Raw genomic sequence first — 24,516 nt, forward strand, 5'->3', positions numbered from 1 at the left:
ATGCCTGTAATCCTAGCACTTTGGGAGGCCGAGGTGGGTGGATCACCTGAGGTCAGGAGTTCGAGACCAGCCTGGCCAACATGGTGAAACCCCATGTCTACTAAAAATACAAAAATTAGCCAGGCATGGTGGTGGGCACCTGTAATTCCAGCTACTTGGGAGGCTGAAGCAGGGGAATTGCTGGAACCTGGGATGCAGAGGTTGCAGTAAGTAGAGATCGCACCACTGCACTCCAGCCTGGGCAGCAGAGCAAGATTCCGTCTCAAAAAACAAACAAACAAACAAACAAACAAACTGGCACTCCAGGGTGGCGCAAGGTCCATACCGAGCAACAGACACGCGGGCTGTGCCCTCAGGATGACCGAGTGGGAGACAGCAGCACCAGTGGTGGCAGAGACCCCTGACACCAAGCTCTCTGGGAAGTGGATGATGTGCAGATCAATGATGCAGCACAAATGATGACGTGCAGATCAGTGACATTTCCCTGCAGGATTACATTGCAGTGAAGGAGAAGTATGCCAAGTACCTGCCTCACAGTGCAGGGCCTTACGCTGCCACACGCTTCTGCAAAGCTCAGTGCCCCACTGTGGAGCCCCTCACTAACTCCATGATGATTCGTGGCCACAACAACAACAAGAAGCTCATGACTGTGCACATCATCATGCATGCCTTCAATTTCATGCACCTGCTCACAGGCGAGAACCCTCTGCATGCCCTGGTGAACGCCATCATCAATGGTGGGCCCCAGGAGGACTCCACATGCATCGGGTGAGCAGGGACTATGAGATGACAGGCTGTGGACGTGTCACCACTGCACCGTGTGAATCAGGCCACCTGGTTGCTGTGCACAGGCACTCGTGAGGCTGCCTTCCAGAAGATCAAGACCATTGCTGAGTGCCTGGCAGATGAACTCATCAGTGCCACCAAGGGCTCCTCCAACTCCTATGCCATCAAGAAGAAGGATGAGCTGGAGCATGTGGCCAAGTCCAACTGCTGATTTTCCTGGCTGCTGCCCAATAAACCAGTCTGTCCTTTGGGGTAGCCCCACCCCACCACAAAAAAAAAAAAAAAAAGAAAGAAAGAAAAGGAAAACCAGCTCTCATATACATTGCTGGTGGGAATGCAAATGACAACGATTTTGAAAAAACAGTTTGGCATTTTCCTAAACGTACACCTACCATTATGATCTAGCCATTCCACTCCTAGGTATTTACCCCAAAGAAATTAAAGCATGTGTCCACACAACAACTTGTACACAAATGTTCACAGCACCTGTACCTATAACAACCCCAAACTGGGGAAAAAAAAAAATTCATCACACACTACTATGCCATACTACTCAGCAATGAAGAGGAGTAAACTTGATACGCACTACTGATCTCAAAATAATCACGCTGAGTGAAAGAAACTAGAGTAAAAGGAGACTATACCATCCAATTCTATCTATGTAAGTCTAAAAAAAAAAGATGTTCCTCAACTTAAAATACATGCATCTCGATAAACCCATCATAAGTTGAAAATATTTTATGTTGAAAACGCATTTAATACACCTAACCTAACATCACTTAGCCAAATGCCCAGAACACTTACATTAGCCTACAGTTGTGTAAAATCATCTAACACAAACCGTATTTTACATTAAGTGTTGAATAGCTTATGTAATTTTATGGAATATTTACTGAGACTGAAAAACAGAATGGTTGTTTGGGTACTCCAGTACGGCTGCTACTGCATCTGCCATCACTTCCGCACCACCATAAAGTTGAAAAACATCTACAGTGAAAGAAAGCAGATCAGTGGCTGCTTGGGATGAAGGACAAGTAGAGGGAGGAATCAAAGGGGGAGGAGGAAATTTTACGGTTGGCAAATATGTTTATTATCTTGACTGTGGTGACTTGTGGGTGTATACATATGTGAAACCTTATTAAATATACACTTTAAATATATGCAGTTTATTATATGCTAATTATCTCTATAAATCAGTTGATTTAAAAATGGCAGTTAAGAAGCTGAACGGGCAGGACTTGGTGAATAAGCTGATGTGGGATGGGGGCAACAGGGAGCAATTACAGCTGATGAAGACTCCCAGAGTTCCTTAAGCAACACAATAAAAATGGTACAAACGAATCCACTATCCCACAAACTTCTTGAAGCAGTGACTTGCCCATTTGCTCAGACAAGACTGCCACTTGGGCTCACTCTGAAAACTACACATAATCCTGGCCACATTTTCCAAGGTTTAATTCCACCTGCTTATTTCTACTCCATATATAAGCAGGTAATAGGGTTGCAATGACCCAACTTATGAATTACTTGTTTATTCAAGATTTAATTATTGATTACTTACTTTGAGTTAGGCTCTGGAACAGAGCTTAAAATAGTGTGATCAACCTCAAATCACCTCCTCCTTGCAACCCTCAGCCCTTTAGCCAGTCACTCCCCCTGCCCTGCAATAATTCTATCTGCCCACCTGGTGGGCAGTATAGGGAACTCTCACCCCAACACTTTTTTCCTTCCCATTTATCCATTTGCTCTTTCACTCAGTATTCATCAAAATGTCCTCCAATCTACCACAGACAAGTTATAACCTCACCCTGTCTGCCAACATTCCCACCACACACTGAAGTCCATAACAAGTAGTTTTTCTCTGAGCTCCCTCCTCTTCCTTGGCCTTGTCCAGTTTCCCTAGAAGGCTTCCTCTCTTGCTTCATTCCACTTGAAGCCCTGTGCTTAGAGTAATGTGCTGCTGAAATGCCATGCATCAGGAGAGAGGCAAGAGCCTGACATGCTCTGGCCATCAAGTAACCCAGACACCACCACTGCCGAGTGCTCCATGTCCCTCCCTCCAGAGAGTCCACAGGTTAAGCCTGCCCTTCCTTAAAGTCAAGTATTCAGCTTATTCAAATAGCACCTCTGGGGCTGTCTTGGTCTTACTTATTATGATATTGTTCATAGCAAGCACTGCTTTCTTCCATTTTCCATTCAACTGCTTCACAGGGTTAGAGGCTTGTGAGCTAGCCTAGGAGTCTCAACGTGTTCTAAGAGAAAGTATGTTTACAGATGCCAACAACCAACTCAACTGCCCACTAATCAGTTCTCATCCAGCCCTCTTGGAAGTGTTCTCTGTATACTCAGCACTCCCTCAAAAATCCTAAGAAATACACCCAAAGCTTTTGGATTCTATTTTGTGATAAGGGTAAAACGAATACCCAAGGATGGAAACTGGAAGCCAGATATATCAGAAACCTCATATTTCCAAACTTAACAAAGAAGTGTCTTTCATAAGACTCTAATTTTCGAAGTGCTTTCACAGCTTTCAGACAGCTTTTGAGGAAGAGGATGAAAGAGAAATGGCAGCTCCACTCCGTGTGGCAATTGAGGAAAGGGAAGAAGAGAAAGTGGTGCCGAGTGTTGGTTGGGGTCCAACAGTCCTCTCCCCAGCAACAATACTCCTCTAGGAGTCTTCAAAGTGGTTTCCTACACGTTGCCTCCTTTGAGTCTTACAATTTAATGTAGTTAAGAAGAGAGACTCAAAAAGGTTAAGTAATTAGCCCAAGGTCACTCAGCTATGAAGTGGTCACTGCCAGAATTCAAACAGAGCAGGTCTTTTGACTCCAGGACACAAGAAACCACAGATAGCTTTGGGACCAAATGGGTTACAGAATCATAGAATGGAAGTGCTGGAAAGGACCATAAAGACAACGCAGTCCAAACCTTTCACATGAGCAAACTGAAGCCCAGAGGGGAAGTGATAGGCCCCAGGTCACAAAGTGAGAGTCCAGACCCCACAGCTCCCTACTCTGTATACTGTATCTCCTGCTACCTAGTACCCACACGATGGAGGATTCTCAAGGATAAAGAGAAATCCTAGATAAAGACCTGGAAGTCCTAACACTGGGCTTTCCTAGCTTCAGGAGGCTCCCTGTTGCTACCAAAACCCCTCTTGCCTTCCCCCTCTTAACTGTTCTGACTTCCTGCCACCAGGCTTGACAACGCTCCTTCAGCAACCAACCAAATGAGCACAAGCCGGTATGCACAGCTGGTGACCGGCATCTCATGCGTGTCGTCCTGCTGATCTGCACCCGGGGCTGATGTGGGCAAAGACTGCTTCCACTCCCACGGCTCCCTATTACACCGTGGAAGTTTCCACAGAAAGAAAAATGCCACTGAAACAGCGAAGGTGAGAAGTGACTCCGAGACAGGCAGACCTTACTGTATTCACCACTCTCCAAAGTTGAACCTCTTACCAACCCCCTCCCGACCTCTTCTCCCAGGGAACCAAGCTGTCCCTCCCAGGCCACAAGACAACTGACCAGAAGTCCATGACAAAGACAATCTCTGCCTGCTTCAGTGACCCAAGTACACAGATAAATGGTCATTATGGCTTTCCCATATAAGAAGGACCTTGACCCATTCCTGGTTGTTTCCAGTATATATCCTTTTCTTCTTACCTATTTATCTGGGCAAACTTAACTTGTTAATGAGCATCTACTACAGCAAACCTCAGGAGGCTAAAGGGATGAGGCACACATGGTCTCATCCTCCTGGAATATGCAGCCCAGCTGGGCAGAGAGGCTGTAAGAGCGGCTTCCACAGCAGTCCTGTGGGAGACTGTGGCAATGACATGGCGGTTATGGACCCAACTCACTGTTGGGCTTTGCTAACTACAGATGACCTAAGGACTGAGAATGAGATTTTTTACAGCTATGACAACACTAAGTACAGTCCCGCATTTCTATTTTTACACATGAAGAAAGTAAGGCCTAGAAACAACCTGTGTGTAGTAGTGGGGCTGGGCAGCTTTTGATGCCTGCGAGGATCCCTTTCTCATGACAGCACAAGTCCACAAGAGACCTACAAAAATGCAAGTTAGGCTGAAAAAATGGCCTTGGTACTCCCTTGATACCTGCTCCCTACATCCTCATGAAGGCTGCCATGGAGAAACCATTCTAACAACCAGAGGAGCTGCTGTTCCAGGGAAGGTGACCAGAAAAGGGGCTCAGTGTCTCCAGGGGAGTTAGAGCCCTCTGCCCCAACTTCCTCCTGACCCTGGGAAAAGAGAGAATCAAGAGGACTCCGCAGTCACAATGAACTATCAGTGTCTGCTTCTTCCCCAGCCAAACTAGGCAGAATCAAAACACAAGACCAGAAGTCCTAACGCACGTGGACTCACGATCAACTCCTCATTCAAGGTACAAACATTTGGATTTGACTGCACTGCAACTGCCTAGACATGCCCCAAAACTGACGTTCTTACTGAACAAAAGCTCTTCAAATAGCTAGTCTTCCATTTTCCACTTCTACTTCTGGTGACCGAATCAATAAATAGACAGATCATTTTGGGAAAATAGTCTAAAATCTAATTACGTTACACACTCCCAGCACCTTCAACCATGTGCTACATGGCACAAGTGACACTGTTCCACATACCAGGCAGCCAGAATCCATGCAAGCACCAGCATCACCTTGAACACAAAGCCAAGCAGTGTTTACATTTTAAAGGTTTGTTTTCCCATATGTGGCGCTAATTATAGAATCACTTCTATAAAGTTGATATCAGCTTCACAAAAGCATCTCTCTTTTCTATAGAAAAGCATGTAACTTTAATGCACACTAACTCTGCAGAAGTGGAAGTGAGGAGATGACTGACGCCAGCCGAGAAGGAACCAAGAAAGGTTCAGTACACTAATGCATTTCTCACTGCAGACACCAGAGGTTCGGAAGCTGGAGCAACAGTGAACTTCTTCCTACGTAGAACTTGCCCACGTGATCTTCAAGGTGATAATGTGCCCCCCTTTGTATTTCTTAAGACACTCACATGCTCCAAAACTCTGTACCACATGGCTCAAACCCTCTAGAGATCTGCAAACACTAGAGGAAATGGCTTCCCCAAGACAGACTGTGCCCAATACTGGAAAACAATGCCATCAAAAACACTCCATTCACAGCAGCATGATTGTAAGTTAGCAGCTCTCATGTCCCTTCTGCCCCTCCCTTGGAGAGGCCTAGCCCCTCCACCATTCAGTCACCCATGCAGACTGCCCGGAGCTGCCAGCCCTTCCCCAACTCCCCTAGTTGTTTAGGGGGAAAAAATGTGTTTTCTTATAGTGCCCTTAAATGTAAAGGTTGTATTTTCTTTATTCACTTTCGTCTTAACCCTGTATTTACAAGTTTTCCATAAAAAGAGCTTGCTTGAATTTGAGTTACATTCTTTGTCTCTCTCACCCCTCCCCTTCTCCCTAGCAGACAAGTGGAAATTTCCACTGAAGCGCTCAGTGGCTCACGGTGGGTGCGGGGACGGGGGAGGGGGAGGGAAGGGCTTTGCAGCCCTGAAGCATCCTTGAGCCTTTTTGAAGATAGGAAACAGATTTGTCTAAATGCCAGTTCCTAGACCATCTCAGTTAAACCTTGTTGGATTCAGGCTTCACTGAGGCAATGAATTATTCACCTTCAAACTGAGGAACCCTCTGCATGGAAAAGCCCCATTTCTTTTTATATCTGTTGGGTCTCATATGTTTTCAAAACCACTAACACTAAACCTGCTGCAGAATCCTTACAAATCTTGGGGCACTGCCACTAAAAAGAAACCTCCAAGGCCACAGCAGCCCTGTCTGAAAACCTGGTGTGGAGTACCTACACACGAGAACGGGGTCAGAATGCTGGCAGCAAGCACGAGAACATGGAACTGTTAGCTAACAGGAAAGCTATAGAGGAGAATCAATCTCCTCTAAAGAGGGTGCCAGCGCTCTTCGAGTAAGCTGCAGACACATTTGGGAAGCAAGTCAGTAAAATTCCACTGATTCACTATGGAGCTGGTTATTTTTATCATTCTGCTTACCCGTAAATAGAAGGGCATCTTATATGTAGGCCAGCAAATCCCTGCTATAAGCACCTCTCCAAATGTTAATGCAGATGAGAACAGGCAAAGAAGGGGCAAAACAGGCAAGAAAAACACCTTCTACTTTAGAGTTCTTCTACACAGGCATTTGGAAGCCAGCCGAATCTCACTGCTGTAAAATCAGACCTGGTAGAAACAGAGCAGAGGCATCCTTTTACAAAGCACACAAGCCCAACGCTGAAATACGGACCGCACTTTCTTGTATAGTTTCCTCTCAGTCTCAGCTCAGCCCCATCTAGTGGAAAGAGAACCGCAAGCTCCGCGCAGCCCTGGAGTGAGTGACGTGGTTCTGGCAAAGGGTGACTGTTACTATGATTCAGTAAGATACCTGCCCCTTTTTAGCATGGGTCTAAATGAGCCTCTCCTGCCACTGCTCCCTTCTAGCACAAATGACATCTTTGCCTTTCAGACACCCAGGAATACAGTAAGAATTTTCCACACCAACACCTTGTCTGTCCCGCAGAGCAGCTGAGGGTGTCAGGGTGAGCATGTGCAGACACAAAGGGGAGGTAACCTCGGAGGCCCCAAAGAGACCCCAGCAAATCCAGAGCCGGAGTGACTCCCAGGCCTCTGAGCCGCCCAGTTCCAGGTCGTGCGCCAATGGTTTATTTAGTGTTAATAAGTTAGAGGCCTGAGATATTGTCCCAATCCCTGATAAGGGTGATCCAAACCAGGCCCCATTCTGCTGCCGGGGGAACCTTGAATTGCATTTTCAAAAACAAGTTTAAAATGGTCCTCAGCTGAACACAAACGACTCCTCCTGTTCTACTGACCTTCAGAGATTATGAATTAAGAAAATTTCTGTGGACTAGTCTGGGAACTTAACCATCAAGTTGTTCCACCGGGAAAATAAGTTCTCAGTTATAAACAACAGACTTACAAATTTCTGGAACATAACCTGTTTCTAAAGTGGAGTCTGACCAAATTAATATTTGAAATATAATGACTATATTTTTATTTTCGGCATAAACTGGGAATAGTCTTAATATAATAATAAACATCAGGTACCATTTCTAAAGTATACCCTCCCTCCTCCTCTGGCCAGATTTCCCAGATAACCCTAAAGCCACAGGTTCTCCCTTACCTACTCTTGTCTTCCAGCCTACAGGGCATGTATGTGATAAGGGGGTTTATTTGTGGGGGGAGCGGGGACTGGGCATGGGAGAACAGTAGAGGCAATTGCCCAATATACAGTGAAGTCATTGGAACAGAGATGCCCACCCGCCAGCCCCAGTCCTAGCTTTACTCCCTGCTGTGCTGGGCACTTTCACACACACTCCATCAGCTGGTGCCTAGGTTAGCATTATGCAGCCAACTCTCTGATGAGACTGAAAACTCCTTGAGACCAGGAACCACGACAATCATGAGAATCCACCTGAGACCTGTGGACACCACTAGGACATACCATTTCTCCCCACAAAACGTAAAAGCAACAAACACAGATACCAACTGTACCATGATAGAATGTGGATTCTCAGAAACATCTAGGCTCACTCCATTAGCCAGCCAAAAGCTGGCTCTCACACACCACCGTCAGGATTCAAATCAGATTCTTGCCGTAATTTCAGATACGTGTCATGGTCTCCAGGGCTGCTCAAAAAGAGTCAAAACTTTGAATGCTAAACATGTAACCAGTAAGACCACTGTTTCTTTCTCAACCACTTCAGAAAAGCGAGCCTCCCAGTACATAATCCACTTACTACATGTTTCTAACACTTTCTGTGGCTATGGATTAATGCACATAAAGGATTTGCCAAATGAACAAAATGCCTGGTACTGACATGGTCAGTGATTATGGGGTCACTGCCTGAAGCCAAGAGAATATCAGACTAACCTTAAGCTCCACACTGCAGACATGTAAACATACCACCCAATTCCAAATCTTTATCCAGGTAACTCCAAACTACATTTGCCTCTCATATCCTCATTTCCCAAAAGTCACTGTGGAGAATATTCATGAGTATTATAGAAATAAAAGGTAGCATAATCAAACACAGTGAATAAATGAACGGATCTTACTGAAGGGCTTCTCATCATTTATGTGCCAACGTGCACTATGAATCTCTAGAAGGAATTAGATCATGTAAGGCTTCCCACATCTAATTGATCACACACACCCTACTTCGCTTTTTGATGGAGCATCTCTATAAAATTAGTGTTTCAGAGACCACACTTTAAAAAACATTACCTTAAACAAATAAATACCAGACACTGATTTATCCCAGAAAATAGGCTTTTAAGCATGAACCTCCCCCACTGCAGCTGGGCACCACCTTTCTGTGTCTATATATAATACACATATGTAATACAGAACACTGCTTCTCCTTTGCTGAGGAGTCTGAAAGTAAAATAACCGGAAATAAAATCTTTAAATGTCAATGAACTAAGCGACTGCAACGTATTCCTCAGCAAGACACATGCACCTTTGCCGGGGGGGAACCCAGAAGTAGGGCTAGTGTTCTCAGCAGTTCTGGCTTGGTCCCAGCGGGCTCTTCCAGGACCTGAATTTATTTCACCCATAAAGAGAAACGGCTACACACCCCAACCCGCACCATTGCACATAGAGGTCTGAAAATGAACTGAGTGAACACAGCGGTTCCTGAGCCTGGTCCTCAGACAAGTGACGTCAGCATTACCCAGACTACGTGTTAGTGGAGATCCTGGGACGCTAGTCATGCCAGCTCTCAACAAAGTCAAATCCTCTACTTGAAAAAAGGGCAGAAACCCCTGGAAGTACCACACTGAGTGAAGAAACTGACTTCTCTCTCCATTCACTGCCTTCCATCCAACAACTGTGGACAGATTTTATATGCTCCTCTTTAAACAAAAAAGGCAAAAAGATCCATAAGTGCTATTAAAACCACACCCATTTGTGATTAAGTTTAAAAGAAACAGACAGACAGACACACATGCTCTCCATCCCTCATTGTTATTATGATTGTGGAAGAAGCCTAGCCACTGTGCATTTCCTGTTGCCTAGCAACGCCTCAGGCATTCTCTTCAGAGGTGTTCTCAAGAAGCTGAACACTAGCACAAAACAAGGTGAAGCAATCAAAAGATGAAATCTGCAGCACAGCAGAAGGTTTAAATGCAGTAAGAAAGCCTCCACGTGAGACGCGACTCCATTCAGGCCCTATCACCCGTACTATACCTGCACAAGACAGCTAGATTCACGTGACTAAAGAGCACATCTGCAGAGACTGTCTTGGTGGGTCCTTGTGGCAATGCATATGGGAGACCCATTACCTCAGTTCTGTGCCCAAAGAAGCCAGAAACAGAGAAACTAGGTGACCTCCTCAAGGCCACAGAGTTGCTGAGCGCCAGAGGGAGCTGACTCTTCTACTCTTGGACTTTTCCTATTGCACTAGAACCTGACTCCCATCTTCTCTAACACCCACTCCTAGGAAATCCTACAACATGAGAAGATTCAAATCTATTCTACAAATTGTTCTCAAAGAACTTCTACAAAGATAGTTATTACTACAGAATCAAATCTCTGACATGTATTTGAGGAAGTTGCTGTACACAGTAGGAGACAAAATTCCAAACTGTGAATACCTGGAGTAGGTATAACCATTTTTCTCTTGTGGATTAGGCTTGGGTTACATACGTTAGTCAAAAGCAGCACATTCTGTCATCTGCAACCCATATGTTTAAAAAGGATACACTAACGTATGTGGACAGCACTGTTCACTGAAGTATTTTAAAGGCAAAAGTTAAAGAAATGTCAGGGAAAACAGTGCTAAGGTTAATAGGAAAAGGTTCCACAAGCGAGACTTGGTAAGTCCTCTGCTCCTAGGAGGGCCTAGTTTTGAACTCAGATCATACTCCATGAAGGGCCAGCATATCGCATCCCATCTGCAACACAACACTGCTAGAGTGTGTGCACAAAGGACACGCAGGCGCAATGGGGGTCTGAATGTGAAATTTTAAGAACTTCTAATAGTAACTGAACAGTACTCTTTGCTGAGCCTATCAAAAACGTTTTCCAAGCACTTCATGAAGAAACTTACCCGCCTCTGTTGTGCTGCTGATTGTGGGCAGACATCCTATAAGGAAGCGCTTTTTCACCCAGGTTTTCCAAGTCTCTCACTATTGCTCCTCGGTCCATCAGGGCCTCTATCGTACGTTTCAAAGCAGCAGCAGTCTCTGGCTGTTTTTGTTTGTGTTTTTAAAGAAAAGAAAAAAAAAATCACAATTAATATAAGAGCTAGAATAATTAAGTCTGCTCAGTTCCAATCATAACAGCTCTACTGGTAGGGATCGTTGGGTAAAAGCAACAGAAGCTAGTTTTGGTTAATTTAAAATAAAACAGAGAGAATTTATTGTAAGGATATGAGATAGCTCACAGATACGAAGGAATATCTGAAGAACCAGGCTTCGGAGAGTTCAGGGACCAGGGCAGCTCCAGGGATCTGGGAGGCAGGAACTAATGAGTGGCTTCTTCAGAGCACCTCGGCCAGGCTGAATCAGTGCCAATCACTGTCAGTCCTTGTATCCCATGACTCAAAATTCAAATTCCAGGAGAAGAGCATCTTGTTGGCAGGACACTTGAACTGCCCATCCCACCAAAACTGTAGCCAGGGGAAAAGGTGTTGTCTCCCAAAGAAAAATTGGGAGATTGTAACCAAAAGGGGGAAAGGATGATTAAGACCCAATCTCTGCCCTCATGGAGCTTACAATCTAATAAAGGACAGATCACAAAATACACATGTATGGAGAGCAGAGGGCAGAACACAGGAAATAGCATGGAGACCAGAGGGTTCACGGAAGGAAGAAACATTCAGCTGGGAGAAGGGTTTCACTAAGGAAAAAACTTTCCCTGAAAGGCGCCTGAAAAATGATGACCAGAGGTACAAAGAATGAATGAACCAGCAACTGAGCCCCAGTGATGGGGTTCAGGGCAAGGGAGTGCTGAGAAGACAGACTGGATATATGCTGGGCACAAGTCTGTGAGTAATTAAGGCCTGTTATATTAAAAAAAACAAAACAAAAAAACAAAGCTTGAACAATATAGAATCCCATCACCAAGAGATAGACTGGATGGTGAATTAAACTTTCTGGTGAATTTCTTTCCAGATATCTCTCTATGCATATGTATACACAAGGAATTTTTGGAAGAAAAGATATTTTATAAGGATAAGCCTGAAAACTGCAACGAATGCAATGTGGAGAACGAAGGCAAGATGTGGCAAAGAAGAGCACCACAATCTGGTGGCTGGGAGAGTGGAACTGTCATTACAGCTAAAAGCAGAGCTGGAGAAGCTGGTGAGGACAGTAAGAGATGAATCTGGTTTAGGACACACTGAGTCTCAGATGCCATGGCTCCACTAGGTTGACCTCTCCAGATGTAAATCTTAAGCTCAAAGCAGGTGGATGAGAAATACAGATTTCACAGTCACCTGCACAGATGGCTCTCTGAAGCCCAAGAAGGAGGTGAGATCATTAGAAAGGGTGGAGGGGGAGAGGAAAGGAGATCACCACTGGAACCTTGCAGAGCACAAACATTTAGGGGCTAACAAGACGACTCAAAGTCAGAGAAGCAAATAGAAAACATATCGTCAAACAGGACAAGGAAAATCGGGAGACTGCCTTGTCCAGAATGACAACGGGGTAGAGGACAGCGATCAAGAAAAAGCCGCAGTGTGGTAGCTACACGGGCATTTAGCAAGATGGGGCCAGAAAGCAGGCTGCCAAGGTTCCCATAGTAGAGGTGTGAGAACAGTGGTGAGGAGGAGAAAACGCCAGGGCTCCAGGGACAAGAGCAACATGTTTTAGGAGAAAACACATGGGCAATTTGGTACTCAAAAAGGAGTGGACCACGCAAGAGGATAAAATGTAGGGTTTCTAAAATAACAACAATGACAGCTATGATTTACTGGATAACTACTGTATGGTCTAGTGTCTTATTGTTACGTATTTTATCTACACACACACACACACACACACACACACACAAAGCCAAGGTTTACAGATTTGGGACTGGATCTCTAGAGAGATGCTGACAGGGCAGCTAGTAAGTGGAAATGCCTGCTTCGAGGATAAGGAAAGCTGTGGAAACCCTTGGGGAGGAAGCCAGAGGCGCACCTTGGCAAAGACAAGGTGCACGTCTCCTCAAAGACTTATGTGAAGAGGTGCAAGCAGGGAGATTTTAAAGTGCAGGAGATTTTAAAGTGCAGCCTTAAGAAAAGGCTACCTTCCAGAGGTTCATTTGGGGATTAAATGAAGAGAAAATTGCAGAACAAGTTTAAGTGTGCATTCTGGCAACCAAACAAAATCCACTATATTTTTAAAATGTTCTTTCTAACAAGTGCTGCTAAAATGGTATGAAATGTGCTAAGTATTGGCTTAAGGCTTAGAAAAAAACATTCTTTACTTTCTTTTCATATTGAAGTCCATTAGGGATTTTAAAAATTCCTACTGAATCATTGTTTATATATTTAACCAACCTTAAAACAGAAATTTCCTGAAGACAATAAAAATTGAGGTCAAAATCTCTTCCCATTAACACTAGGTAAAAGGTCTAAGGCAATTTACCCTTACGATTGTATCAAACACATTCCTAGACAGTTCTAATCATATGAAGACTACATTCTTCTCACTTTTCATTATGGTTCACAAAGACATCGCCATACATCTGCAGAGGACTCATTATTAACAGCAGCACAGTATTTCATTTCACTGAAAATGCTGTTTCTTGACCTGGCATTGTATCAATTAACTTATGATAAAGTAAAGGAATAGTCTATCCAAATAAAGAGCGGGGTCTCGGCTTTGTTACCTGCACTGAAAAAAAAAAAAAAGGAAAAAAACCTTTGATTGATTAGTTTTCTGATTAGCTACCCAAATAAATTTTAATTCCAGTTTTGCCTGATTAAAAAGGAATATATCTCAATATCTTTTTAAGTTCCAACTGAAGTGTTTACAGTATAAAACTCATTACCCTCTTCTGAAGTAAGAGCTCATAAAGTAAAAACATTTTCTTCTTACATCTGTCTCAAAAAGGGGAAAGGCTACCTAACAAGAACACAACAGGAAAATAAAAATTAAAAAAATTGGTTTGCCTTTGGTATGTCAAGGTCAAACTGCAGACTACCGGAATGGCCACATTCATCTCACTTTAATTTCAAAACACCCAGAAGTCTAAAAAGACAGGTAGAAGGAGGAGTAAAAATAACACCCCATAGACCTTACCTCACAATAAAGCAGGGTTGGCAAACCAGGGCTCTTGGGCCAAATCTGGCTTGCTACCTGTATTTGCAAATAAAGTTGGACTGGAACACAGACAATTCATACATCTGCATACTGTCTATGGCTACTTCTGTGCTAAAGATAGATCTGTAATTACAAGAGACCATATGGCCCCAGAGCCTAAACTATTTACTATCTGGCCAATCCCTGTTCTACATTGTGATGGGCTGAGGGAAGCTGGCAGGGCCTTAATCCACTCACCCTAAAATGCACCACAAATAAAACCATGAGCCTAGGCCACTGACTGACGTATAAAGCGTGTATTCCTCACGGGATGTGTCATCAGGTAGACGCATCGGGTACCATCTAACAAACACCATCAGTTTGGCTGTTCAACTCACTGCAGGGTTCGGAACTGATTCCATTAATCCACTATTCCATCCGCCAAGCTCCTAATGTCTTTATCAACTCAGGTTGCCAACTTGAATGTTCCTCATTTAGTGAAACCTACAGATGTATTAAAATAAAATTCTTACGCTTAGAGGGGAAAAAGTTCTGCTCAATCCAGCACAATGTTCAACTTATAAAAGCATATAGTTTACAGGAAGCAAATGATCTTGCTGCCATAATTCTCATTTATAAGGTCTCTGAACCACTCAATTCCAACTACTCTAAGAGAAGTTGTGCAGGCTTCTGAGGGGCTTCTCTCACCCACCTGAAAGCAACTCCTTCAACTCTTTGCTTCAACCTACCAATGCATCAACGAAATACACTTTTGGCAAGGCACAGACTGAGGGCTGAAAACATTCATTTGAAAAAAAAATACAGAAAAGTATGAATGAATGGGAATGGGAACTAGGAAAACTAGGACTATGACTCATTAGTTATACAAACTCATTAGTTTGTATAACTCGTTAGTGAATGAGTTATTAAATTTTATCAATTTTAAACTTGTACCTCAGTTTCCTCATCTGCTAAATTAGTAGTTCTCAATTTTCCTGTTGCTACAAGTTTCACATGAATAAACGACATTCATATTGCAATTCTCAACATCTGCTGCAGGCATACAAAGTTTGATGAAAGTCTATGCCCCCCCATTCTGATATCTTCATCACCTGAAATGCACTCCCATCCCCCAGTTCTCCTGATGTCATTCATTTTTACTTCTAACAGCGCTACAGCAATCTAAAAATATTCTTTCACCAACTAGAATGTAAGCTACAGAAGAGCAAGGACCTTTGTCTATCTTGTACATGACTGTATTTCCAAAGTCTAAAATGGTCCACACATCATGGAACAGGTGCTAGAAATAGCTGTGCCAACTGTACCTCCTTAAGAGGGTCTCTTGCTTACTTACTCCTATCTTTCCTCAAGGAACTCTAAGTTTTCTTCTATCTCTAATATAACTTGAAGCCACTTTTCATATTTAACAAAGCTCACTGCCAAGGTGGTAACTGTAACACTGAGGCAAAATTATAATACTAATGTCTTCCCATTTACTTCACGCAGTACCAAAATGCTGTTCACACCAATACTGTATTTCAAAAATACCCACAATTCATCTAGAAGTGAAATTAAACATTAAATATTTTATACATTTCAAATATCAAATTCCAGTACACATACAAATATAAATGTTAAAATTATATTATTATAATTATTTGCTGATTAGGTAAGATAAAGTACTATCCCAAAATTTAACTAAATAGTATAATACTTAAAAAAAAAGGTAATTAATCCCAGAAAAAATTAAAGCTAATTTTTTATATTAATTACTAAAACTAATGGTTAGCCTACAAAAGACGACTTACAGAAAAACCCAACAGCTAACTTCAAATATCTGCAGGGCTATTATGCAAAAGGTAGATTTGTTTTATTTTGATTGGATCCCAGGAGTGGACTAGAATCAAAGGGTAAAAAATAGAGAAACCAAGCTGTATTTTGTAAACAAGAACACATTTCCAAAAATATATGGCTGCATGAAAATCAAGTGGGCTGCCTTATGAAGTAGTGACCTTCCCATCACTTGAAGTTCACAAATAGATACAGGATGGCTGTCAGATTAACATCTGCATGGGTGGGAGGGTGAATTCAACAACTTCTTAAAGCCCCTACCAAGACTAAATACTACTCTAGCAGTCTGAAGGACATTCTGCAGTGAAGCCAGTTTTGAAAACTGCAATTGCACAGTGATGAAGAATACATGTACTACTAGTAAAAGTTAATGCTGCTGACTAGATTTATGCTAATGTACTAGTTGTTCTACTGTACAGTGACCCTGGAGCAATACAGGTTGAAACTGTGTAGGTCCACTTACAAGACTTACAAGCAAATTTTATTCAATAAATATATTAGAAAAATTTTTGAAGAGTCACAACATTTTGGGAAAAAAACTTCCTTTTTCTCTAGCTTACTTTATTGAAACACAGTATATAATACACATAACATACAAAATAACATTGGTAAGGCTTCCAGGTCAACAGTAGGCTACTGGTAAAGTTTCTGGGGAGTCAAAAGTTTACACACAGATTTTCAACTATGCACACCCCTACACTGTTCAAAGGTCTAACTGTACATAAAGTGTAATAATAACAAAGTACAATGCAGAGAAAAACTCTTTTAATAAATCAATGCTGTGTGCTCTGCAAAAACAAAAATACTCCAAATTTTAAAATTTAAAAAATAATGTTGAAAAAAAAATACTGCAGATTAATCGGTCATGCTTTTCAAGTGGTCATGTAATTGTTAGGCTATAGTATAGAATTTTAAGAATTGCTTAAGTATATATTAACTAAAAAGCACTCATGAATATGGTATTTATATAATCATCTTTCTGAGAAACAGTTACATGTAGGAAAACATCAAGCATCTTTATGGTGAAGTCATTTTAAAATAACTTAAATGGCACAAGTCAGGTGTACAGAGGAGATACATACATCCTGACACCTGCATGTGAAGTGAAAGGGCAAAGTGAATGATCTCTTACGGGCAGACCAAATTCTGTGGGTATCAGAAATGTAGGGTGAAACTCAGGAAACTGCCATTTTGGTTCAACTTAACATTTATCTGGAAACATTCCTCTCAAAGTGTCTTCCTCAAGACAAGTATGTCCAAGCTGCTCGCTGGGAAGCCCATCTCCAAAAGGGTAGCTGCAGGGAAATGGAACACTAAGTCTCTGTCCCTAAAAGGTCTGTGATACAGATAAGAAGACATATACTTGTAAGTTACTCATAAAAGGCAGACTGAAACACAGGCAATACTGATGTGAAAAGCAATGATGCCACAAGAACTCAGAAGAAGGAATTACTACTACTAACCAGTTGGTTAAAGAAAGTAGTTTTCAGCCAGACCCTGAAAAATGGAAACCCTGTCAGGAGGGGAAAGAGGGCTACTTTGGGTGCTCTCAGAGTGGGTCTGAACTAACAGCAGACAAAAGAAAGAAAGGGAGAAAATTCTGACAAAATTTATATTTGGGATAGAATCAACATGGGTACTAAATTTAGTATAGGTAGAAGCCATTGTTTTCTTCCACCTATGGCACTATTTTGCCTAGAACAGTGAGATTTCAGTTTCTTCAAACACTCACCTACACTGCTGGTAAAAAATGTAAACTTTCTGGAAGGCAATTTGGCAATGTATATTAACTTAAAATGTGTATACCTTTAACCCCACAGCGACTTCTAGTGTGGGGGATCAGTCAGAGTGGTGGGAAAAACTATAGGGAAAGGACCCAAACCTTCTGAAAGGTTGGAAGGTTCTGCAGAGCCCAAGGGGAGAACAGCTGAAGGCAGCAGTTCTATAACCCTGAGGCAGAGGCCAAGGAGTAGGTACAACGCAGTGTAGGGGAATTTTATCTTAAACAGGCTTATTTATGTTGACCGGGAACTGACCTTTGATCGTCGCCCACATGACATTCTCTGAAAGGAGAGCAACAAGTGTTAATTACCTACAGGCTGTGTTTGCGCTAGGTTTTCAGCCTTGTGCGGGCACTGAACAAAACCAAGCAGCTCCAGCTTCTTGGGGCTGCTCTGGCCACTAAAGCCAGGCAGTCAACTAGCTGCTCTTACACTGCATACCTGTGTCTGAGTACTCATTTCATCCATAGGCCAGGGTCTGCGCGACAGACCAGGCATTCTAGGAATTTGAGAAAACTACCATACCCATGCACCAGACTTAGCTATGAAAAATGCTCTTCATAAAGTTATTAGGATAGTGAATGAATGGAAATCTAATTGTCCAATAGGAGACTGGTTCAATAAATGATTTCCACTGATTGAATAAGTACTATACAACCATTTAAAAAATCCACCAAGATCTCAGAAATCACCACTAAAGAACTTATTAATGTAACCAAACACCATGTTTCCAAAAACACCTATAGAAATTAAAAAAAAAAACATGGATTGGGAGGCTGCAGCGGGCAGATCGCTTGAGCCCAGGGGTTCGAGACCAGCCTGAGCAATATGGTTAAATCCTATCTCCACGAAATACAAAAAAAAAAAAAAAAAATTAGCTGGGCATGGTGGGACACACCTGTAGTCCCAGCTACTCAGGAAGCTAAGATAGGAGGATTGCTTGAGACCAGGGAAAATGAGGCTGCAGTGAGCCATGACTGTGGCACCACACTCTATCCTGGGTAACAGAATGAAACCCTTTCGGGGTTAGGGTGGGGAATGATCCTCACATACTGGCATAAAAACATTTTAATAAAATAAAATCAGCATGGAGAGTACATCCATATATTTTCCAAAAGAAAAAAGGACTATGTAGACAAACATGGAAAAAGTATAGATGACTATGCAAGGTATTAGTCTTCCCTAGATAGTAAAACAAGTGGAGTATTCCTTTTTTTTTTTTTTTTTTACAAAGAGTATAGATGACTATGCAAGGTATTAGTCTTCCCTAGATAGTAAAACAAGTGGAGTATTCCTTTTTTTTTTTTTTTTTTCACTCTGATTTCTTTTATGATGAGCAACTAAAAGGCGTTTCAGAGACAAACTTCTTTTGAAACAAATTCAATTTTTCCTTAAAAGAATTTCTTCTCCTAAGTCTATCCCAACCACTCTCTTGCCACGGATGCCATAATTTGTAAATCCTGTCTTCAAGTCCCAAATCTACACTTGAACACTGAAAACTCATTCACTGACTCCATGTCCATCCAGGCTTTTAATAATACAGTAATAATCAGAGAGGTATAAACAGATGGCTTCCAGAGGTTACTGAAAGAGCCTTGCAAGCTGGTACTTCCAGCATCATTAATTATTACAACTGGTTACTCTGTCTCTTGGGGAATGAGAGGAAAAACTGGGATCCAGAAGTACTGGTCCCAGAATCAGAGCACACCAAAAAGACGTGACAGGACAAGACCAAGTCTGGCCCTGACACCACAGTGGCCAATGAAGAAGCCAAGGGATGTGGAAACAGGAGCCTGCCCATTCTATGGCCATGTGGCCAGGAATAAGGCTCTTGAGACCTGGGAAATCCAACATTAAGAAGTATTCTTTGGGCTACATGATGAAAACAAAAAGAACTCAGGGAAGAATGGAGGTTAAAAAGAAAACAAGAGCAAGAAGCCAATGACTGGTCCAGTAACTGATCTGAGTTCAGCACAGATTAATCCTGGGCCAAAACGAAGGACCCAAGAACAAGGCAGAGGCATCGTTACCTTCTCAGTGAGATAATGCATGGCTGAATTTGCAAAGGTAAAAAGCAGATGGCTGAGCAGTAAAGCAACTTGAGCTGCAAGGTAGGCAAAATGCCCTTAAGTCATAAACTACACTTACCCATCCAAGGGGCGCCTGCACCAAGTGCATGCTAAGTCATCAATATCAGCATCGGAATCAAAAGGCTATGAGCGAATACATTTTAAAAAACGAACGCACTGGGCAAGAGGGAAGACATATTTATATGAGATCCAACCTTGTGTGAACTTACTAGCTATGTATTAGTCACGTGCCTGGGTTAACATTAATCTCTGTAGTTCAATGATAATGTACCTTTGTTCCTTAATCAACTGATCTCCGAGGTTTCAAATGAAAGAGTATCATTCAAATGTTATTCATTTAAGGACAAATTTGGGGGCTCACTTGCATATAATCAATCATTCCTTTCATGATTTTGGATAAGTCAAAGGATAAGAGGAGAAATCACCAAGGAATTCCTCAGCACTGGAAATCACCTGGGAGCTTTAAAAATAAAGATGCCTGCATCTTACCCTCAGATATTTCAATTCAATTGGCTTATGGATTCAAAAATCCTGGACACTAAGATTTTTTTTTAAAGCTCCCCAGGTGCAAACAAAAGTGAGAACCACACTCCAGTAGGAAGCTAGCTGGCTTCTCATCCTCCCAAAGATGAATGACTCTGGCTGAATTGCAGTTTGTAAAAGATTTTAAAGCAACGATCTTCTCCAGCACTAATTTAAGGAACATAGAAGTTTCACTCTTTCTCACCAACAATATTGAACTCTTGTCTGAATGTGAAATGGAGAAATGACAACCCCAGTATTTGTGGTAAATACTACTGCATCAGCTAGAAACAAGCCAAAATGAAGGTACTCTACTTGCTATTCTGAGGACATTTTAAAGTCCATGATCCTCTTGCTGAGAGGCTTCCATTTCTATACTCCCCATCCCCCTTCAGATGCACTCACAGATAAAAGATAAACGGGAAGATTGGCAGGAGTCCTGGTTACTATGACAGCAAGTAAAGGAAAGGAAATGCCTAAGCTTGTGAAATGGATAGTGGGAGCAGGAATCAGGTAGGCATTACTGAGCCACCTGCCTTGTTGATTGCGCACCTTCATGCACAATTCAGTTCCCTGCCTTCACCTTATATTTCAACCTCTTCGCAGGGTAGAAGGGAGACAGCACTAGTATGACAAGAAAACCAGGGGAGGGAGCAGTCAACCAAAGATTTAGATGGTAGAGACAAAAGGTTTGTAAGAAAATGAATCTTCTACATACCCATGTAAAGTTTAGCAAAAATATCACCTGGTGGACTGGGTTAAGAGTAATGTAATAAATCATACATTCATAGAATGACAAACATGGACTTTGACAAGAAAGTCAGATTTGCATAATTTGCTAAACAGAACAAAAGCATGTCCATAAACTAGGCCAACTGCAGTGTTGCTCAAACTCAAGTGGTGGGAGGAAGGCGCCTAATGAACTGCTCTACTCTGCAGAGCAGGGAAGAGAAAGGGCACAAACACAAAGGAATTATAGGAATAAAAACATGCATCAGCTACTTCTTCAGATGCCACATATGAGGGAGATCATGTGTTGTCTTTCTGTGTCTGGCTTATTTCACTTCACATAATGTCCTCCAGGCTCATCCATGTTGTTGCACAGGATTTCCTTTTTTATGGCTGAAGAGTATTCTATTGTGTATGTATACCGTACTTTCTTTACCCATTCATCCACTGATGGACACTTAGGTTGATCCACATCTCAGCTATTGTGAATAGTGTTGCACGAACACAGGAATACAGATACCTCTTTGACGCCGATTTTATTCTGTTTATCCAGTAGTAAGACTGCTGGATCATACGATCATTCTATTTTTAATATTTTGAGAAATCTCCATACTGTTTATAACAATGGCTTGCACTAATTTATTTCCAACAATGCTGTGCAACAGTTCCTTTTCTCCATATCCTCGTCAACATTTGTATTTTGTCTTTTTCATAATAGCCATCCTGACGCGTATGAGGTGATATCTCAATGTGGTTTGTTTTTGCTTTTGCTAGATACGGGGTTTCACCATGCTGGCCAGCCTGGTCTCGAACTCCTGACGTCAAGCGATCCACCCACCTCAGCCTCCCAAAGTGCTGGGATTATAGGCATGAGCCACCACGCCCAGCCTCAATGTGGTTTTGTGTTTCTCTGAATTATGCTAAATGAAATAAGACAGGCAAAAAAAGACAAATACTGTACAATCTCACTCATGACATTTAAAAAAGTTGGTCTCATAGAAGTAGAGAGTAGAATGGTGGTTACCAGAGAGGCTTAGGTGGTTATGGGGAGGGGGTACTGGGAGCTGCCAGTCAAATGATACATAATCACAGATGGAGGAATATTTTTTAAAGTGTCCAGAATAGACAAATAGAGACAGAAAGTAGATAAGTAATTGTCTGGGCCAGGGGATAGTGGGAAGAGGTGTGGGGAGGGAGAATTGGGGAGTGACGACTAATGATTATGAATGTTCTAAAACTGACTGTGGTGATGGTTGCACAACTCTGAACAAACTAAAAACCACTGGATTGTACACTTCAAATGGGTGAATTGTAAGATATACGACGTTTATCTCAATGAAACTGTTTTTTCAAAAAGATCCAGTTACTTTCTATAAATGTGCCTTTCTTCTGTAATGTAGATATCTCTCTCATTCCACATACATCTTGCAAGTGTAATTATTTAGGAGTCTGTCCCCATGCTTAAACCTCTTCAAGGTTGCTTCTTACTGATGGTTATTAGATGCTGGAGGTCCAAAGAACCTGGCTTACAATACATGTTCAATAAATGTTTGATGACTACGTAAGTCAAAGAATAAATGGAGAATTGAGAAATAAAAGTTGCTAACTGTACTTAATACAACTAGAAAGGAAGAAAGGATTATATTGAGTCATAAAATTTAAAAGATCTTCACTGCAAAGAGGAAAACAGAATATTTTTTGAAAGACAGAGATGCATAATGAAGTTAATGCACATGCCACTAGTCAAAAGGAGAGATGCAGTGTAAAAGAACTAGAAATAATAAGACAGAAGACAGAAACAAAGGCTAAGGCACAGGCAGAAACACTTAACAGTACATCCAAACTTCTAAAAATTCTTGGGATTAAAATACAAAACCCAATGGGTGTTCAACTCCTGAAGCACATGGGGAACAATACAGCAACAAAAAAACCTCAACTCTGAAAAGCCATGGAAAATTGGAAATGGAGTCAGCAAGAGACAACAGGACTTTACAGGGGGCCTGCCTTAGGGTGTGCCAGTGAGATTCCAAATTAGACTTGGAAAGGGGGCAAGCCCTAGGGAATGGTGGCTCTCATTTTGTTGCATTATTAGCAGTGTCTCTCCTCAATTACTGAAGCATGGAGGCCACATATGAAAAGGAACCTCAACTGCCTCGAAATTATCCAGAAGAAAAAACAAAAGAGCAAGATGGTGAAGGGTTTGAAATCTACACCCTGGGCTGTACACCCAGAGAGAAGAACATGCTGTCTGATTTTGAGACTTCGGAGCACACTTATCTTCAACATTTCTCTTCAAATAAAAGTAGGGGAGGGGACAACACTTCAGAGGCAGAACTTGGGAATAAAAACCAGAGACAGATTTAAGGTCAATCAGAAAATCCCTTAAAGTTTAGAAGTTTCTGAAAGTGGAATGAGGCTCCTTGGCGGGAAGGGGGTGGTGGTGCTGGTTATGTTCTATTTCGTATGGGTGGTGGTGACATAGGTATTTGCTTCACAATTACAAGTGATTCTCATTACTCATGGAATCCATATATGCCAATTTGCCTACTTGATAGAATTTATTTGTAGCCCCCAAATCAATACTCCCAGCAATACTGCAGTCATCTGTAGATATGCACACGTGCAGAGTGTGGTGGAAAATTGCAGTCGCTTATTGCACACATTCCCAGCTGAGGTAGAAAAACACAATGTTCTGCCCTCGTTTCAGCTCACATATCATAAACAAGTGTTCTTTTGCCGTCTATTTAGTACCATGTTTTCTGCATGTGTGCTTTCTGGGGGTCATTTTGTTTTTTAAAATGGCTCCCAAGTGTAGTGCTGAACGGCTGTCTAGTGTTCCTAAGCTTAAGGATGTGATGTGCCTTAGGGAAAAAATTTGTGCTAGATAAGCTTCATACAGGCATGAGTTCTAGCGCTATGGGTCTTGAGCACAAAGTTATCATTGTTATCAATGTTATTGACAATTAGTAACTATGGCATCTTTAAACAGAAACACACATAAATCAAGGTCATGTATTAATTGACAAAAATGTATTGACAAAAATGACACAACCATACACTGGAAGGAATCTAACACAAGGGCCAATGATTCCAAATTCACTCATGCAGTGTTCGAGGTAAATTTACAGAACTACCACAAATAAACTGTGTTTACTACAATGTACACGTGTCATTTTATAGAGTATGTTAAAGCAATAAAATAGCTTTGATGGGTGGTATTCACACATTGTATAAAAGAATCACCTATACAGTCTTTTTTTTTTTTTTTAATGAGACAGGATCTCACGCTGTTGCCCAGGCTAGAGTACAGTGGCACAACAGTAGCTCATTGTAGCCTCAACCTCCCAGGCTCAAGCAATCCTTCCGCCTCGGCCTCTTCAGTAGCCAGCCTCTTGAGCAGCTGGGACTACAAGTGTGCATCAGCACATGTGGCTAACTTTTGTGTATTTTG

At 42.0% G+C, this 24,516-nt stretch overlaps 1 protein-coding gene and 1 pseudogene across 3 annotated transcripts in view; one reads left to right on the forward strand and one right to left on the reverse strand.

Annotated features, from left to right (window-relative positions):
• The window catches only part of MRPS6 (mitochondrial ribosomal protein S6), a 38,965-nt gene that overhangs the window by 6,625 nt on the left and 7,824 nt on the right, over window positions 1-24,516 (reverse strand). Inside the window, exon 3 of one of the 2 annotated variants that reach the window (XR_001002683.1) lies at window positions 10,912-11,051. Coding sequence is in view for 1 of the 2 variants with exons in the window: in XM_011950038.1 (XP_011805428.1) it covers window positions 10,912-11,009 (98 nt within the window). In the remaining variant the exon portion in view is untranslated. Of the gene's footprint in view, window positions 1-10,911; window positions 11,818-24,516 lie in introns of those variants that run through there. The other variant, XM_011950038.1, reaches the window with a different exon arrangement.
• Window positions 358-1,050, forward strand: LOC105517505 (annotated as a pseudogene). Its single transcript, XR_001002682.1, has one exon. The product of XR_001002682.1 is annotated as a 40S ribosomal protein S5 pseudogene (transcript).

The sequence above is a fragment of the Colobus angolensis genome, unplaced genomic scaffold (genome assembly GCF_000951035.1).
Source record: "Colobus angolensis palliatus isolate OR3802 unplaced genomic scaffold, Cang.pa_1.0 Scaffold300, whole genome shotgun sequence".
Taxonomy (NCBI): Eukaryota; Metazoa; Chordata; class Mammalia; order Primates; family Cercopithecidae; genus Colobus; species Colobus angolensis.